Source organism: Trachemys scripta, chromosome 7 (genome assembly GCF_013100865.1).
Source record: "Trachemys scripta elegans isolate TJP31775 chromosome 7, CAS_Tse_1.0, whole genome shotgun sequence".
Lineage (NCBI taxonomy): Eukaryota > Metazoa > Chordata > Testudines > Emydidae > Trachemys > Trachemys scripta.
The window spans coordinates 33,616,959-33,634,754 of NC_048304.1; the positions used below are offsets into that span (position 1 = coordinate 33,616,959).

A 17,796-nucleotide genomic window follows, 5' to 3' on the forward strand; every position below is an offset into this window, starting at 1 on the left:
CTCCACAGTCGCTTTATCCTCCAGAATCCTGAGCAAAGGGGAGAAGAGCTTCCATTACTGATGTGGCCCTTGACCCCCACATCCCCGCACCCAGAAGTCCTCCCTGCCCAGCACAGGGGATCACTAAGGCTAGATGGATAATGCACCTGGCAAAGGAGCAATGCTGAGATGGAGAAGATACATGCTGCCTGTGCCCATCCCACTGCCACTACCTGACGTCCGCAACTACTGCCCTTGCTCTCCATGTCTTGTATCCTTCCTTCACCCACGCCTGTACTACCCTATACAGTATCCAGCACCCTATGGCCACCCCTCCCAAGAATTAGCAACAATATAAACTCTACCCACCCCAGGGGAAGCTGCCTCAGATACAGCGACTCGGGGAATTAACGAGTCTGAGGCTAGGACAATTTGGGGTGGGGGTATTGCTCACTTCAGAGGCGGTTCCTCTCCGACGCTAGGACCAGTCCCCACACACCTCTCCAAGGGAAGGATCCCAAGAAGGGAAGTGGGACCCGCGGAGGATACCGGTTGCTCCATCTCCAGCCCCCCAGAGGATCCCAGGCGGGGCAGGGCTTGCCCTCTCTCCAGCGCCCTGGGGAAGAGGGGTCCGTCCCAGGCGGCGTCCCCCGGCTCATTACCTCTCCAGCGCCCCATTGATCCGCCGCACGTTGGCCGTGATAGCCGCAGTGGCCCCGCTCAGCCGGCCGAGCGCATCGTCCAGCACCTGGGCATCACTCCGCGTCCGGCTCGACCCGGCCAGCAGCAGCCCAGAGTTCCGGCTGCGCCGAGCGCCACCCGGGAGCGGAGCCGCCGCCTCCATGTCCAGACAGGGAGCGCGGGCAGCGTCGCCTCACGTGTCTGGAAACGCCCACGTGGGGTTGCGGGGGGCAGCCCAGCCTCCTAAGGAGCAGCCCACGGTCCCTCCGGCTCTGGGGCTAGGCCAGCCCCCAGAACCGCTGGGGGCGAAGGAGGTGCCGAGCCTCCATTCCGCGACCCAGCCTCGGCGTGGGCCACTACCCCCCCCCCAAAAAAGAGCACATTAGGGCGCGTGCACGCTGCAGCGGTGACAGGTGTGGAGAGAAGCGAAGCAGGGAGGTATGGCGCCAAATAGGGCTGATCAGACAGTCGCAAAGGGGCTTTTGGGGTCTAGGAGACCCTTCCCCACATGGAGCACAAGCCCCTCCCCCGTTAGGCTCGATTACCCCCCAGCACACGGTTCCCAGGGCCCAAACCGCAGCAGCCACTCTCATAGGGCCTGCTCTTGGGAAGAAAAGGTATCCCTTGCACAGCTAGAGGGAAAGCACTGGAGTCCATATTAACAGTGCGCTGACACTGGGCGTCGCCACCAAGTGCTAGGCTGCTCCATGCTAGGGCCCACGGCGAGCTGCATGGGCACTAAGACTTCCATTATACAGCATGGAGCAGGCAGGGTGAATGCAGGGGATCTGAATAAAGGAGCCTTATGAAAAGAGCAAAATTAGTCTGGTCTTTTGAGTTTTCTTTTTATTGGAGAGGGGAAGAAGAGCCAAAGTATAGAGACACCTACGAAGTCAGTGCAGCAACATAAGGATGTTAAGTCAAGCCAATGGTTATTTATTCTAAAAATGGAAGCTATTGCCTACATTTGCCAGAATCTGAAGGAAAGTTACAGATGTAAACAACCACACAGTTACATGTTCAATGGTAAAACCCTTTTACTGGCCACTTCAAAACGTTTTACAGTTTGTAAAAACATTTACAGCCTTCATGTTCTCTCAAGCTTTCCATCTACAGCAACTAAGACGTACAATCATGAAACACTAACAGATCTAAAACAGGCTGCATTTCCTTGTTTACCATTTAATTTTTCTTTTTTTTCCTCTTTTTTTTAACAAAAATGTGCAGAAAAAGACATCTACTGAAGTCGCTAAGATCTCTTGGTCTTACGGACAAGGATGTGGCAGTTCTAGTCATCCCCAGAAAAACAGGTTTTATTTAAAAAGGACTATAGCTTCAAAAGTTATTCTGTTAACGATGACAGCGCCTCCTGAAGTGATTTAAGCTTTCCTGGCTCCAGTGCCAGTTACTCCATGTCCCCCAAACTCAATGAAGCTGTGGAGGATCTGCACACTGGAGGCTGCCTGTGCCCCACCAATTGGAAAGCACACCCCAAGAAGGAACTTTTTAAAAATACCAAAGCATCGAACACCCTTGCCAGCACACACCTACTGCAGGCTCCTGCTTTCTCCCCTTTACCCCTGTCCCAAGAGTATTTTCTAGTGGCCTGAAGCATCATTTAAAATACCAGTTGCTTTGTTATAAAAACGGTCGTCACACAGTCACACGTTCAGATACACACATGCGGCACTGCAGTTGGAGACAGTAGAACTCTGCTTCTCACTAGTTCTTGCATTGGGAAGTGGCACAGGGCTGGGAGATCCCAGCAACCTGTTACCTGTGCTCTCTGGTGCTGGCAGAGCCATGTCTCACCATGTCCTGGTCTGGATGGAGGGGTTTAGTCTGGGCTTGGATGTGACAATGGGCATTGGAGACAGGGCAGCTTGCAATGGTAGGCAGAGAATAAAAAAATTCAATTTTTAAAACAAATTAAAATGTTTGTATTTCAAACAGCAAATCACAGAGAGTAGAAGATAATCTTCAAGCAGGGAAGGAAAGGAACAGGGGGACTGGACATAATTAGCTCCCTAGCCAAATCCAAGGCTATAGGACCAGAACCAAGAGTATTTACAATTCACTTCCTAAGAGGGTATCTTGTCCTCACTGGGAAAGAAGGATGGGGAAAGAATCACAGGGCGGGAGACAAACTGATGAGAATGAAACAAAAGTAAAGATCAATGCTAAATTTCATAATGGGAAAATAAATCCCCCACCCCCCGCCCAAAAAATACAAGCCAGCCATATCCACTTCTGCCATGAATGCACTCCCTACACAAGTTGCTGCCCCCCTTTCTCCCCCCAACACACAACTATTTGCCTGGGAAAGGAATAATTTCTGAAATTATGCCCCCTCCTCTCACCCAATCTTACAGAAATTCTGAAGACTGAGGACAACCCAAATTTTATACTGAAGCACGCTCTAAGCACTGAAGGGATCCTCCTTCACACAGTGTCCTCAGGAACCCCCCTCCCCTCTTGTGGGACTAGACTTAACAGCTAAAGAGTGTATCAAAGTCAAAACCCTATTGTTTTCAAGCCATGGGGAGGGGAGGGGAGGGGAGGGGAGGGGAGGGCAGGACGGACACACACACACACACTCACTCACCCACCCACTTCAGGCTGGTTCACTACTGCACTCAATCGCCTTCTCTAGTTTCCTATATACACGCTCTACCAGTTTATCAAAACCACAGGAGCACTTTAACAACTGTGCCCTCTTCTTACGGTATAAAATTGTTGCTATTCTCAGCACTATCTCCTCACAGGTGAAGGTTACACACTGCATGGGTTGCCTATATACACACACATTACGCTCTAATGAAGAAAAGATCCAGCAGAAACCCTGAGAAATGTTCCTTCTCTTCCACTAAAGAGGACAGACACTATACAGAGATGATTCAGCACCTGGCCAAGCCTGCTAGCCTCGGGGCGAGGGGGAGGGAGAGAGGGGAAGAGAACAGAGTCTCACCAAGACAGTCTGCTTTGGCCAGGGAAGACCGAGAATTTAGGGACCGGCATACTAAATTCCTGTGCTTCCTTCTGCCAAAAAACAGCTCATGATTCCACTTACAAGCTTTCAGGGAAATTTAATAGCCAGGGGGGTGAAGCAAACTGCTCGGCTAAAAAGCACAGCCTTTGGCCAGGGATACGTTACATCCAGCCAGCACAGCACTGCCAGACGAGACAACAGCAGGAACGTGGAACTCTGCCAGATTTTCCAAGGTGGAAACGATCCCTTCTCCACCAGTCATTGAAGAGCACTAGACTCCAGAATCACTGTGGGCAGAGCCCCACACATCACCCCAAAGCTAGATCAGCAAATGATAATCTGGAAGGAAATTAGTTTTGCAAGTGAATGATCAGTCAATAATTAATATTGCCTGCCCTCCCAACCCTCCCTCTGCCCCCAGGGGATGCTGGCCCCTCTATTCTCACTCATCTGTACCTCCAGGTTCTTACATGTTCAGTTCCCATCACTGAGCGCGTCTTGCAAACCCCTGCACCTCCCTGCCCGGCTGCCAGTCCAGCTGCTCTAGAAAGTTGTTAAAGGGTACGTGGTTTTCCTGCCCAATCACAGGGTACAGGCCAGGCAGCGCTAAGTGCTGCACTCTCTGCGCAAACATTTTGATTACAAATATCTAACTAGGTTTGAAATGTTTTATAGAATAAGACAATATTCTTTTCAACAAACTTTTTAAAAAAAAAATTTACAGTTTTTTTCCTCCTCCCACCCCTCCCCCCGCCGCCGCTCTCCCCCCAACAGCCCTGTTTCCATTGGTTGTGTTTTGGGAAGTTGCAGACACCTCCGCAGATTCAGCTTCTTGGCTGAAGGGTGAAGACGGCTGGGATTTCACCGATATCCTTGGTATCCGTAGTAGTTCCTGTAGTATCGGTCTCTGTCTTGGTAGTAGTTCTGCCACTGGAAGGAAAACAGAAGCAGTTTGTATCCAGGGGCACTGTGCTGGAAAGGCCATGTTCCCCCTATAACCATACAGCTATAGCGTCTACGCAGCCCCCTGGCCTCCTTCATAAATGTCCTAAGACAGCAGCTCTCGACTATGAATATGCTACTCTGGCTTAACCTGCTTGCTTCCACACTGCTCCAACAGGTGACCAGGCTCTTCATTGCAATGAAAACTCAAGAGCCCTCTAAAAGTGATTGGAACAAGAAGGAGCTGTCAAGCCTTGTTGCCAATACATAAGAGAAGCAGTAACAGGAACTGTGTTCAATAGGACAGGTAAAAACAACCAAACACTCACTTAATACCACTCTTCCACGTGGAAAGTTGCTATAGTTGCTACAGGGATGCTGGGATGATACTTCTACAGGTGGACCATGGCAACAGGAAATGGGAGTGAGGTGTTCACAAGACATCTACTCTTAAGGTTGAAAAGCCCCTCCTAGAATTATTACTGCCCCGTGGTGTGTGGCCACTCACCTCCCGGTTGTACTGCCTGTAGTAATCTCGGTATCTGTTGTAATCATACTCGCGTCCGTAGAATCGATCATAGTCCCCTCTGTACCGGTCATAGAAGTTACGGTAACCCTGTGAAAACAGAGGTAGTTACCTAAGCACACCAAACAATGTGCTCTGTAGGAAGATATGGTCCTGTGGGAAGCAGAACCCCACCCTATGGCAGCACCCCATAGCCTCCTATAATTGGGTTCTATAGTCTCTTCTACCCAAACATCTCAAAGCATTTTATACAGAGGTGGGTGCATATCCCTGTTTTAGAGATGGGGAAACAGCAAATCAGTGGCAGCCAGGACTAGACCACCTAGGTTCAGGCAGCCACCAAGATGCAGCACGTGACGGCTGCCAATACCCTGAGTACAAGATGTGGCTTAAAGGTAAGGCATGGTGCAAAGGATCCCAAAGGCTACCAGGAAGGACTCTATCAGTACAGAAGTTACATTTTTTAAAGTGTCCTTCTCATGGGAGGAAGTGTAGCCTAGAGGCTAAAACACTGGACTGAGACTCAGAACATCTGGGTTCCATTCCTGGTTCTACAACTGCATGCTCAGAGTCCTTGGGCAAGTCACTTTCCCCTCTGTGCTTCTGGCCTCCTTTGTCAAGTACTCTGAGGTCTATGGATAAGAATCACCATACAAGAGCTAGGTATTATCTCCTCCTCCTCTTGGGAAGAAAATGGAGCAAGAATCACCCCAAAACTCCCTCTTTCCCTGTAGAGGAAAAATCAACAACAACCGCCATATCCCCTGCCTGTATTTGGTATGAAGTAGTCAGAACTAATGCACTCACTCCTCTGTTTCCAGGCTGCCCCCAGTACTGCTGCTGTCCATAAGATCGATTGTCATAACCTCGGCGCTGTCCACCGACTAGAAAGGAAACAGGCAAGGTCTCAGACAAAGCTACAGATGCAGTACCTCGTAAACATCAGCAAGAGTCAGGCTGTTCCTGAGCTGCCCCATGGCTTGCAATCCCCTGATGGCAGAAGGCAAAACTTCCTTTTGTCAGACGTTCTAATCACAGGTCAGCACAGTAACTTCCTATTGGTTGCATGTTTCCCCTTTGGGGAGTGAAAGCAGCAAACATTCAGTACAGAAGAAACCAGGACTCTATAGGGAGAAGGTTAGACTAGGTTTAACTTTTCTGTTAAAACAGCTAGAGCCAGAAGGAGAGAAATGAAACCACAGATTAAGAAGAAACAAAAATTCTGTCAGGAAAAACTAGCAAAGATTCCTGTATAACCGACCATACCAGATTTTACACCCTCCAATAAAGTTACAGGACAGAAAAATCCAGCAGCAGCCCCACTTATCCCAATCTCAGTAGCTCCCAAGCAAAGTGAAAGAATGGTGTTTGGATAGGAAAAGCATAGCATGAGACAGGCAACACACCATAAGCAGAGGATAAACATTAATGGAACAACATCCCACTAGGGAGAGATGTCCAGTAATGCTCTGCTGCAGTCTATAGAATGACTAGGACTAATTCATACAGATATTGACAACCTACAGGAAGTAAAACATACACTGGGTGTTGTTTGTCAGGGATACTGAACAAGTTAGAATTGTCGGAAGTGGAAAGCAGAGGGAGAGAGAAACTGCAGGATGTTCTGGAAAGGTGAGAGAGATGGGGCAATGGGAAGAAACTCAATTCAGATAAATAAGGCAGCAGGGGGAAGCTGTCTGCAAGCAGGAGACTGGAGAGTTGAGACAAGCAAGAGCTTACATCATTGTGATGCTGCAGCAGAATAATGCACATTTAAGACTAGTAACAAAGTCTTGGGGTAGAAAGGACACATGCAAATTAAGAAAAAATTTTGTCACCAGTGAAGGTTACAAAAGCTTATGGGAACAGAGCACTCTATAATACAGATTTAAGATGGTTACTTCTGCCATGACAGTAAGAATTAAGGACACGGAGGGAGCCCAAGTTTCACTGAAAGGCAAATGACTATGAGGGCTGAGATTTTCAAAAGCATCAGTTAGCACAAAACAAGAACAATTTAGGCTCTGAATAAGGAAGAGGAAGTTAAACCATGAGGGCAACTGGGCAAGGGAGGTGCTTGAGAAAAGAACTAGAAGCTGGAGTGGTGAGAAAGTTCTGTTCTCTTGCTGAGGCCTGCACTGAGTGACCCAAGTCCCTTCTTCAAAACCTAGGGAGCAGAATCCTTACAGTTTGCCTTGACATCAAGAAAATACGGCAAGAGGAGCCTTTAGATACAAAAGAGACCAGAGAGGCAGTGCTGCCCAGCCCCTACAGAGCCTCACCATATCCCTGGCCACGGTTGCGGTTCTGACGGTTGCGCTTGTTGCGATTATTGCGACGGTTTGCCCGTTTCTCAGATGGAGGGAGCAGTTTTCTGGCCTCCTCCTTGTATTTGGTAACCAGTGGCTGGGCCTCCTCCTTCACCAGCTCTTCATACATCACCTCATCTAAGTAATCACTCTTCTCCGGAAGTGAGAAGTTAGCTGCGTTAAAATGGAAACAGCAAGAGAGTTCACAAGATCAAGGCAGCTTTCAGTGGCTCAAGACCCTATTTCCCAGCAGAGAAGAGATTCAGGAGGTTAATAGACTTCCTACCCCATCACCCCAAAGGGGCACCTAGGCTCCTACCACTGCCCAGGACTGTCTGGAACTAGCTAGTTTCTCTGAATTATTTAAAGATTGTTAGAGATGCTGCACCACAATGCAACAGGCTTGGTTGAGCCTGTCTACCTTTCATTTCCAGCATCACCGATTCAGGCACATCCTCCCCCTCAACCTCCTTCCTCAGCTCCAGCCTCTTCTTCCAGTCTTCTTCATTGGGGACAATCACAACCACCTTGCGAGAGAAACCCTTGAAGGCAAGCAGCTTCCGTCGCTGGCCGGAGTTATACACATTACACTGAGGGGGGAAAGAAACGGGTTTCAGAAATTCATCTGCCACTAACTCAGCCCAGTCTGGATCCCCTCCAATCAGAATGGGACATGAGCTGAGGAGCATGCTCAGCGTGCCCTGAAGTCAAAGTTGCTCAGGTCAGGAAGTCACTGGGATTTAGTAACAATACCTGATCAAGAATATAGTTTCTCTTGGCCCTGGGAGCAATCTGGACCAGCTTGCTAAGGCACTGGGCAGCTTGCTGGATTAACAGGTCTCGGCTCTTGGGATCCATCTCTTCATCCTCAAGGCCTTTTGTCTGGCAAGAGGAAAAGGGACATCAATAAGAGATTCTTCAGATATACACAGTGTTCTACCAGCCCTGTGGTTACCCATCTCTAGCACCAGGTGTCAGACACAAGCTATTGGTGCAGAGATAACTCATAATGCAATTCCTCTAGCTCGGCCACTAGTTCTGCCCTCTGGAGCTGAAGCCTTCTTCAGCCTGGAATCATGTACAGATTGACCTTAAAAGAGGGGAAAAAACACCCCTTTCTGCTCTTATCAGAAGAGTTCCCTCCCCTTACTACTCCACTAAGCAATTTTCTGCAATGCCATAGTTATAGCAGAACATTGGCAAGGGGATATAAAGCCACTATACTTTCTAGGATTGTCCAGCCAGCCCCGCCCAGTGAAGGCTCTAAGTGATACCACTCTACCCAAGGGAAGGGCTTACCCTCATCTGGTAGAGAACAGTCTCTGTTCCCAAGATGTTGTATCGTTTCTCTTGATTTTCCTGGGTGTACTTCTGTGCCCACTGGGTCTTCCCAGACCCTGGCAGTCCAACCATCAGCAGTACCTGCAGGAAGCACCACACAGAGGTTAGAGGAGAAAGAGCTGAAATGATTAAATATCTGAGTAGAAACAGTAACAGTCAACACCATGCCTTGCAGGGAATGGCTCTTTCCATATGTACGTCAAGTTTTCCTTAAAAAAAACAGACCAATATGCCATGCAACACAGCCACTAACTCACAGCCATGTTGACTCCTTACAAGCAATAACTAGGCCTGTCTGGAACAAACCCCATTACCTCACACTCCTCTGTGGTTTTGGGCGGAAGAGGCGTGCGCACTCGGTCCTCAACCGGGATGGCGTGGATGAACACATATTCCTCAGGAATTGGGAAGAAGGGCTCCTCCTTCTGACCGAAGTTCAATTCAACCACACAGTTTTTGCACAGCACGTGTGGCAGGAGGGCTCTGTCAGCGAGAGATTCTTTACTGATCCGGAAGGCCACTCCCAGTTCCTCCCCATTCTTGGAGAAGGACAGCTCCACCTCTTCACTCTCAAAGTTCTGTGACAACAAAGAACACAAGAGTCCTGTGACCAGCAAGTTTTGAGGGGTGGCCACTATTTCTCCCTTCATTGTCTTTCCTCCAAATCCATCTCCCAGCAGGCTCCTGCACGAACAGGAGAAAAGCCACTTCACATATATTTTGGATGCAAGGATAGAAGTCTTCCCCCTCCTCCGCCCCTCTGGGATGGCAACCACAGGCCTTAGCTACAGCAGGGGTTCTCAACCTTTTTCTTTTGGAGAGACACCCCCCCCCCCCACGCTATAAAACCTCCACGGTCCACCTGTGCCACAATAACTGGTTTTCTGCATATAAAAGCCAGGGCTGGAGTTAGGGACTAGCAAGCAGGGCAACTGCCTGAGGCCCCATGCTACAGGGGCTCCCAAAAAGCTATATTGCTTAGGCTTTGGCTTCAGCCCTGGGTGGTAGGGCCCAGGGGCCAGACTTCAGCCCCAGGGTGCTGGGACGTCAGCTTTCTGCCCTGGGCCCCAGCAAGTCTAATGCTGGCCTTGCTTGGTGCCCCCCACAAAACTTGCTCGTGGCCCCCCAAGGGGGCCCCAGACTCCTGGTTGAGAACCATTGATCTACAGCACTTACCGCAAAGCAACTAATCACATCATTCTCCCCAAAGGGCTGACCAAACTCTTCAAACTGCCCATTTTCAGCCTTCAACCCTCGTCCATCATAGCCATAAGAAAACTCATCCTCACCTGGAAAAGAGCAGCAGCTATTACACACATGTTTTCCCAAACTGTGTCACTGCTGAGCCAAACTGCCCACTGCAGCTCTTAGAAAATCCCAGCCCAGGCTGCAGCAGCAGCTCAACAGCTCTGTAACCTGCCCCAGCTCATAGCTAACATAACAGAAAAATGAGCTCAGTTACCTAGCTGGGAACGAGAGAAATCCACAGACCATCCAACCCGAAGAAGCGGGACCTCCGTACTGCCTTCCTTCACTGGGAGATTCTGTGTTACCTAGACAAATAAAAGAGAAGGAGTCATTTAGCATGTTGTGTGCAAAGCTAGAGTCAGGCCTCTCCGAGACTATAATCCTCCTCCAGGTGCTAGTCATACCTGGATTTACATGAGCTGGAGGCATGCGCAGGTCACAGATCTCTGTACCAAAGCCAGAGTTAATGGGGTATTTCCCCTACTTTCTCTGTAGCCTATTCAAATACACATCTCATCTGCTTCCAGCAGACAGGCATTCATGTCAGATACCCTAACAGTCACTACATAGCAGCAGCACCAAATCACCTCAGCCATTTAGAAGTTGATTCCCCAAGGCTTAGAACAAACAATATTTCTATAGTCTATTCCTTTGGTGCAGAGCCTAGTGAGAGACCTGACCAAGGTGTGCTCCCCCAGCCAATCCTTGCGTGGCAGGGCTACTGCTTGGATTAGAGACTGCACTGGTAGGACTATACTCACTTGCTTCCCTTTACAAGGCTCTACAGTCTCCATCCACCCATTATCTCACAAGATCAGAGACAGTAGCAGGAGTGGAAGACAGCACTGGGAACCTGCACCACATAGAAACTTGTGTTGCAATTTTGAGTGAGAGATTTTGGCAGCCTGTCTCAGAATTGGGATGAATAGATTTATGTTCTGAAACCCATTTAACAAGACTGCCAAATTCTGAGCCTCAACCTGCATCCTCATGATTATTCCCATCAGAGAGGAGATCCACCAACTAGAAATTCTCTCAAATGGGAGACTGAAGTGATAAGGGTAAACCTAAGGAAGAATGTATTCTATGCAAAACTAATTCCTGTCAGTGTATGGGCACACCAATACCCAAGGTAGAGCAGCTATCGGTGAAACAGTGGGGAATTCCCCCCCCCCCCAAAATAAAACAGTTGCTTTATATGGGAAATTCCACCACAAAGAGAGATATGTTGTGACATACATTTAAATGCTCAGTTTTTGTGAGTGTAAGTGTTGTGCTCTTTTCATTTTCCCCAGGTAGGATGAAAGCAGCCTGAAAGGTGTTTAAGAAAAGCTTTTATACATTAGATATCTACAACTAGGTTAGACAGAGGCTGCTGTGAATGAAGAGCTAGTGGAGTTAGTATCATAAAAAACTGACATCTGAGCAATAAAGAGGTAAAGGGAGTTTTATCTAGACTGATTACAACTCTGCTTTGAGAACACCTGTATGATTGGGATGCATAATTAACACTTGGAAGAAAGGAAATCTTTGCTAAAGACTAAAGCCTCCATAACCCTTCAATTAAGGACAGAAGGCTCACAAAAACAACCAAACCCCTCCCCGTCCCATCCCCCTCTCCCCTCTGGATGCCCTCCAGCAAACTAAGGGAGCCCAGACTTGATAATCCTGATATTTCAAAGCAGGGAAAAAAACCCTAAGAATTTGCAGGCCATCTCTATATTCAAAGCAGCAAAAGGGTACAATCACATAATTTTAATCAGAAATTTGGCTCTAACTGCCACAAAAAGTAGGTCTACATTTGCATTTTTAAACAGAGCCAAGCCCAAAGAGTTAATTCTGACAGATTGCCTCTCTCAACACTCTGGGCAGGATCTTCTCATCACCACAGCACCATATCCAGACCTTGTTACACCCCCCCCCCATGAGCTGCTCTACATTTCAATCTGTTAAATTAAATACACTACATTCCTTATTAAATTAGACTAGCACAGACCCAACATCTCATTCAGTGCTGAAAGTGCCAGTTACCCAACAGAACACACATGCCACTTCCCAACATACAGACTCAGCACATCCATCTAGCAAGTGCCCCACCTTTGCCTCAAAGCAGACTTTCCCCTTTGTCACTCCATGGGTGCTCCTTGCCCCAGACCAAAGGGAGGGGAACTTCTCTGAGAAGAGAGGTTGTCCTCCATAGCGGTCCTTGCTTGCTTTGAAGTGGAGATCAGATGTATCTGTCAGAAAGAAGAGATCAGTTTACTCTAAGTTCCTTTTTCAGATTTACTCAAAAAGAATTAGACCCCACAAGCACCAGTAATAGTCTGGCTCATATCCAGATAGAAACTGACATGTTAGAAGGCAGTTTTCTACCATGCCACTGTTCCAACGCTAGGCAGGCCCAAAGGTTGCTCTACTGTAGTGGTTTTCAACCTTTTTTCATTTGCGGATTCCTAAAAAATGTTGAATGGTAGTGCGGACACCTTTGGAAATCTTAGACATAGTCTTCAAACCCCCAAGAGTCCGCAGACCACAGGCTGAAAACCACTGCTCTAGTGCTACTGCATTAATGCTGCACTTACCCAAGTACCCCCATATATCGCCCAAAAGATAAAAAAAAATTAGAAATGTTCCAGCTGGAGAGTTCCACTTACACAATCTCCTGTAAATCCTATGGCGGCTGAAGGAGTAGAGTGGCCTCTGTTATTCTGACACACACCCCATTAGCTATGATGCTTGGTTTCTCAAATTATATACCCAATAATTAAATCTCTGAACTTTAAATTTACTATACATCAAATAACTACCACATGGCCTATACATACATGTGTCCAGGATCACAACAGTTTCATCATCTTCCTCTCTTGGTTCCTCTTCTGGTGGTGGTGGAGACTTAGACCTAGGCAGGAGTGAGAGAAGAAACAAGCAATCAGATATCAAAGAACATCCAGGAATAAGAACAATTTAGAATAGGGAAAACAACAGAATATAAAACAAGAACACACATTCTGCCTTATAGTCCCAAACCAAATTATATCCTTTTCCTTGCATCCACATGCAATGTCTGTCTAATCCCAGAACTAGCTGATCAAATCTAGTTTCATTCATTGCCTGGGAAGTGACTTGGATTGCCAGTAAAACCAGGACCAGAGATTCCCTTCTGCTCACCGGCTATTGTAAGCCTCCTCTCGGAATTCATAATAAGCACGGCCATGTTCTTCTTTTTCTTCACGTTGTCTCTTAACCCCTCGCCGCTCTCCATCTGAGCCTGTTGGCTTTGATTTATCTTCATCCTCTTCGTCCACTGTGAGGGACAGAAGAAAAAGTCAGCAAGCCTTACTGAAAGTGACACAAAACCTAAAGAATGCAACACCAAAGCCCTGTAGGTCCCACCTGCCTGACATGTCCTCCTGGCAATAAGATGACACCTATAAAGTGCTTCTGTCTCAGGGACATTCTATAAAAAGTCTGGTCATTTCATTAAACTTAAAAAACCCAAAAACTGTTAATGGGACACCATCAGCTTAACAATTACATTTCTGCCTGACTTCCACCTATTGTAAAGTGACAACCAAGATCACTAAAATCAGAAGATTCTGCATTTCAGTATGTTTAATTTGTGCATTTTACAGTAATTTGATTAGAGTCAGTTTTGCTATTTCCCATTTTGCTCACGTGCATCTTTCACACAGCAGCTTGGGAGAATACAACATTTCAGAAACAAAATAGGATTTTATAAAAACAAAAATTTACAGATGTACTCAGGGGTATGCTTAGTACCAGAAACTATTTTTAACGTTTTAAAACTGACTAGACTTGAAGTTGAATCAGTAACACAGATGTGCATTGAAGAACTAAAGTGTTCTTAGAAGCAAAACATTTTGAATTCAGTTTCTCTCTAACTTGCATACCAAAACCTGGGTTCAATGTTCATTAGTTAATTAGTAACATCTGTAATTGTCTGAGGATGAAGAGAGCCGTATAAGCACTAAATATCAGTATTAATATCCCACGTTTCACCTACAAATAGCTGAGAACATGGATATGCCCTAAAGAGTGCAGGTAAAGCTCCCACCAGAGAAACAACCCTCTTCAGTCTGGTCTTGCCAGGAGAATCCATGAGAAGATTTGTTTTTAATGTATTTTAATTTCGTTAATTTTGCATTTTTATATTTTTCCTACTTTGGGGCTTTAAGGTTTTTTCCCCCCAGGTTTGGATCCTGTAAATATTTATGCACGTGCTTATCTTTGAGTCCCCCTAATTCAAGAGCAGGCAGGGGGGAAACGGGATGGGACAGGATGGTCCTGGTAGCAAAATTAAATGTGTGTTTGAAAGCTCAAGGTCTCTGTTTGTAGCCACATGCATATATTTTATAGAGAAAATGAAGCTGTACTTGTAATAGTAATATAAATCTAAGCAAACCAGAACCCAGAAAAAAAAAATCCAACTTATTTATTTATTTTTTAATGGTCAGATGGGCTTCCCCCTCCTCCAAACATCTTGGAAACCAAAATAAGGGAACAGAAAAGAGGGGGTGATGCCAAAATGAGGCTCAGCTTTTTATTAATCAATACTTTCTATCACGTATTGTTTTCATTTGCTATTTTACAAATTCATACCAATTAATGACAAACAGCTAGTAATTAACCTGGAAAGTCTCTCAAATATAGAACTTTGCACTGAACTCCCCCTCCCCCCCAATATTTTATTGTGGGAAATAGCAAAGATAACTATAAGTTTAGAAAAATTAGAGAGACAATGTGGGCAAGATCGTATCTTTTATTAGATCAACTTCTGTTGGTGAGACAAGCTTTCGAGCTTATATAGACCTGAAGAACTCTCTAATAAAAGATATTACTTTGGACCTTGTCTCTCTAATATCCTGAGACCAGCACCACTACAACTACCCTGCACCAACAACGAAAGGTTTAGCAAAATTGTTTGTTTGCTATGGACCTTTGACAGTGGTTTTTTTATAGTCGGTTTTCCTCCCTCTTTCTCTATTTTTTTCTTTAGATTTCATGGGGAGACAGCAAAAATTTTACAGTGTGTTTAGGTACCAACACTCATCACTAAAATTGACAACAGACTTAGTGACAAGTGCTGGTACCTGGAACTACTTTCAATTTAAAACAGATTAGGATTTTATTCCAAAACGACACCAATAAAGAGAACTGTCAAGCTATTACATTGGTGCTGATAGGGCTTTACCTTTACACCCTGTAACCCCCTTCTGGAGTTTATAGCCCATGCACAAGACATAGGATTTCTGAATCAAAGGCCAATGCAAAGAGATGTTCAGAACAAGTGCAATAGTGAATTATATACAGGGATGTTATCACTGAGCCTGGAAATGCCCTTTCAGGAGGCAGGGCAGTTCGTGCCATCCAAATTGTAAAGTTATATGGATTTCCTCTGATCCTGCATATGTACCACGAATTGTATAAACGAACTTGGAATATTTAAAATATTATGCCACAGGTTTACAGACACCCATTTATCTAACATGTCAGAAACTAGAAGCTCCCAATGCTCTGGTCTGCTCCTCCAAATACCTGCTGCAGTGATACTGGAGAAAAAGAATTGGGGAAATAGGAGTAAAGATCTGGGGGAAAGTGGACCAGGATGCATGGGGTAAGATGAGGTATCCTGTAGGGTGTTTAGATATGAGGTAAGGGAACAGTCCCAGATACACAGGATAAAGAGAAACTGGTGAGGGTAAGAGAGATGTGGGAAAGGGCCTGGATGTGTAGGATAAAGGGAACGAATGTGCAGGGTAAGGTAATTCCATGGAAGATGTGGGATAGGACCCGGATGTGCAGGGAAAGGGGGATGCGAGGACCTATGGGGTTCCCCGCGGGTGGGTGGGAGAGAGTAACAGGATGTTCGGGAGATGACCATGATGTGCGGGGCATGACCTACGGGGGTCCCCGTGGTGGGGAGGAGGAATCGGCGGGAGTCACCTACGGTGGATGTTCCCCCCACCCCGTCTGGGGCCTCACCGGGCTCCTCGCCCCCCTCTTTGGTCTCAGCCTCGGCCGCCGCCGCCTCATCCCCGCTGGGCCCCTCCTCCTGCGGCTGCTCCGCTCCATTCATGCCGCCCCCGTCGCTCCCCTCGGGCTGGGACTGCGCCTGGGCCTGGGCCGCCTCTTCCTGGGGCCCGGGCTGAGGCTGGGCCTCCCCGCCCAAGGCCGGCGTAGACTCCTCGTCAGCCAACAGCGCCTCCTCGTCCTCCTCCTCTTCTTCTTCTTCCTCCTCCTCCTCTTCGTCCTCGTCGTCGTCGCCCTCCCCACGCGGATGGGCTCCGACCGGGCCCCCCGCAGGCCCCGGCTCCACCCCAGAGCAGGCCCCAGCAGCGCCGCCCTCCTCGGGCCCGGCCGCCAGCATCTCGGCGTCCAGGGCCTCCTGTAGCCGCTGGGCAAGCTCCACCTTCAGCCCACGGGAGTCGAGACCACGGCGACCTAGCTCAGCCCGCAGCTCAGTCACCTTCAGACGCTTCACGTCCATGGCAAGGGGGGGACAAGGCAGCGAGCGAAAGACTCCGACCGACCCAGCGCCTCGGCCGCCCGCGCCGTTACTGCGCATGCGCCGAACCCCACCGCCGCCTCGCTACAGCACAGCGCAAGCGCGCCCACCGCACGGACAGACCACCGCGCAAGCGCGGGAGGCTAGTCCCATCAAGGCGCACGCGCAGCCTCCAAGCGTCGCTTCGGCCGCTCACTGCGCAAGCGCGGGCTCGAGGCCGCCCACGCCGTCGCGCAGGCGCAGAGTCCAACGGCCCCCTCGGCTCACCAATATGCAGGCGGGGTTCCCCAACGGCCGCCGAAATCCGACACGACGCACGCGCATTCTCCCCACAACCCACGCAACTGCACATGCGCACATCGCCTGGGCCCGAAAAGGCGCACGCGCCCTTCCCACTCGTTGACGCTGTGCGCAGACTCCAATTGTTTTCCCTCAGCCGCCGTAAAAACCGCATGCAGCGTCTTCGATCTAACCATTTAGCTGCGCACGCGCAGCCTCCCCCTGAGTCCCTGCCTCCCTCGCGCTGCCTACGTACATAGCAATCGGTTTAGGCGGGTGTTTGAGGCCTCTGGGGCCCAGCCGTACGGGGAGGCTGCTGAATTTTTTGTTTGGCTAGTTCTCTCCAATCCCAAAGAGCCGAGGTCTCTAAGCTGCCTAGCAACTGCAAGGCTTGCTTTTGATTGGGTGGTCGCCGATGAGCTCTCAAATGCCCCGCACCCTGCTTCAGCCGATACAGTCGCCATTTTGTGTCTTAGTACCTGAGTCTGAGAGGAAAGAGCTGGGAGAAATGAATCCGCCCCCCCGACCCCAGCGTACCTGACCCCCAATGTATTGGGGGCATTTACCTCACCCCATATATAAATATACACACACTTTCCCCAGGATATCTGCCCCCCAAATAATGGGAGCAATTACCGCCACCCCAGGATCACTACCCGCAAAGATGGGAGGCAGTCCCCTCCCCCGCCAGCGTATCTGCTTTCCCCCCAGACATGAGCAGATCGCCTGCTCTGCAAAGCTGCCGTGGTTTAACTTAGATGGGGTGTGTGAAAAATCCAAACCCAGGGGCTTTGGGAGTTGTTTTTTTTGGGTTTAGTAAACTAGTTGGGAAGAGGTTTAAAATAAACCCAGATCAACTGGTCTTAATCCCAACTAAGAGCATCCACACAGGATTTTGCATCCAGTGAAGTCAAATGGTTTAAAAAACAATTTAACCCAGAGCAACTTTCCCATGTAGGCAAAGCCATCTGCATAA

The 17,796-nt window shown here is 48.1% G+C and overlaps 1 protein-coding gene across 1 annotated transcript; it reads right to left on the minus strand.

The window, feature by feature from the left end:
* Nucleotides 1-1,484: 1,484 nt before the first annotated feature.
* Nucleotides 1,485-16,616, minus strand: HNRNPUL2 (heterogeneous nuclear ribonucleoprotein U like 2). Its single transcript, XM_034777189.1, has 14 exons — nt 16,019-16,616; nt 13,184-13,319; nt 12,841-12,914; nt 12,113-12,252; nt 10,230-10,320; nt 9,944-10,056; nt 9,082-9,345; nt 8,726-8,848; nt 8,180-8,308; nt 7,848-8,016; nt 7,400-7,600; nt 5,925-6,001; nt 5,100-5,207; nt 1,485-4,579 (listed from the first exon to the last, which is right to left on the minus strand). The coding sequence occupies exons 1-14, from the start codon at nt 16,599-16,601 to the stop codon at nt 4,511-4,513; spliced, it is 2,277 nt and encodes a 758-aa protein (XP_034633080.1). The 5' UTR covers nt 16,602-16,616; the 3' UTR covers nt 1,485-4,510.
* Between the last annotated feature and the right edge of the window lie 1,180 nt (nt 16,617-17,796).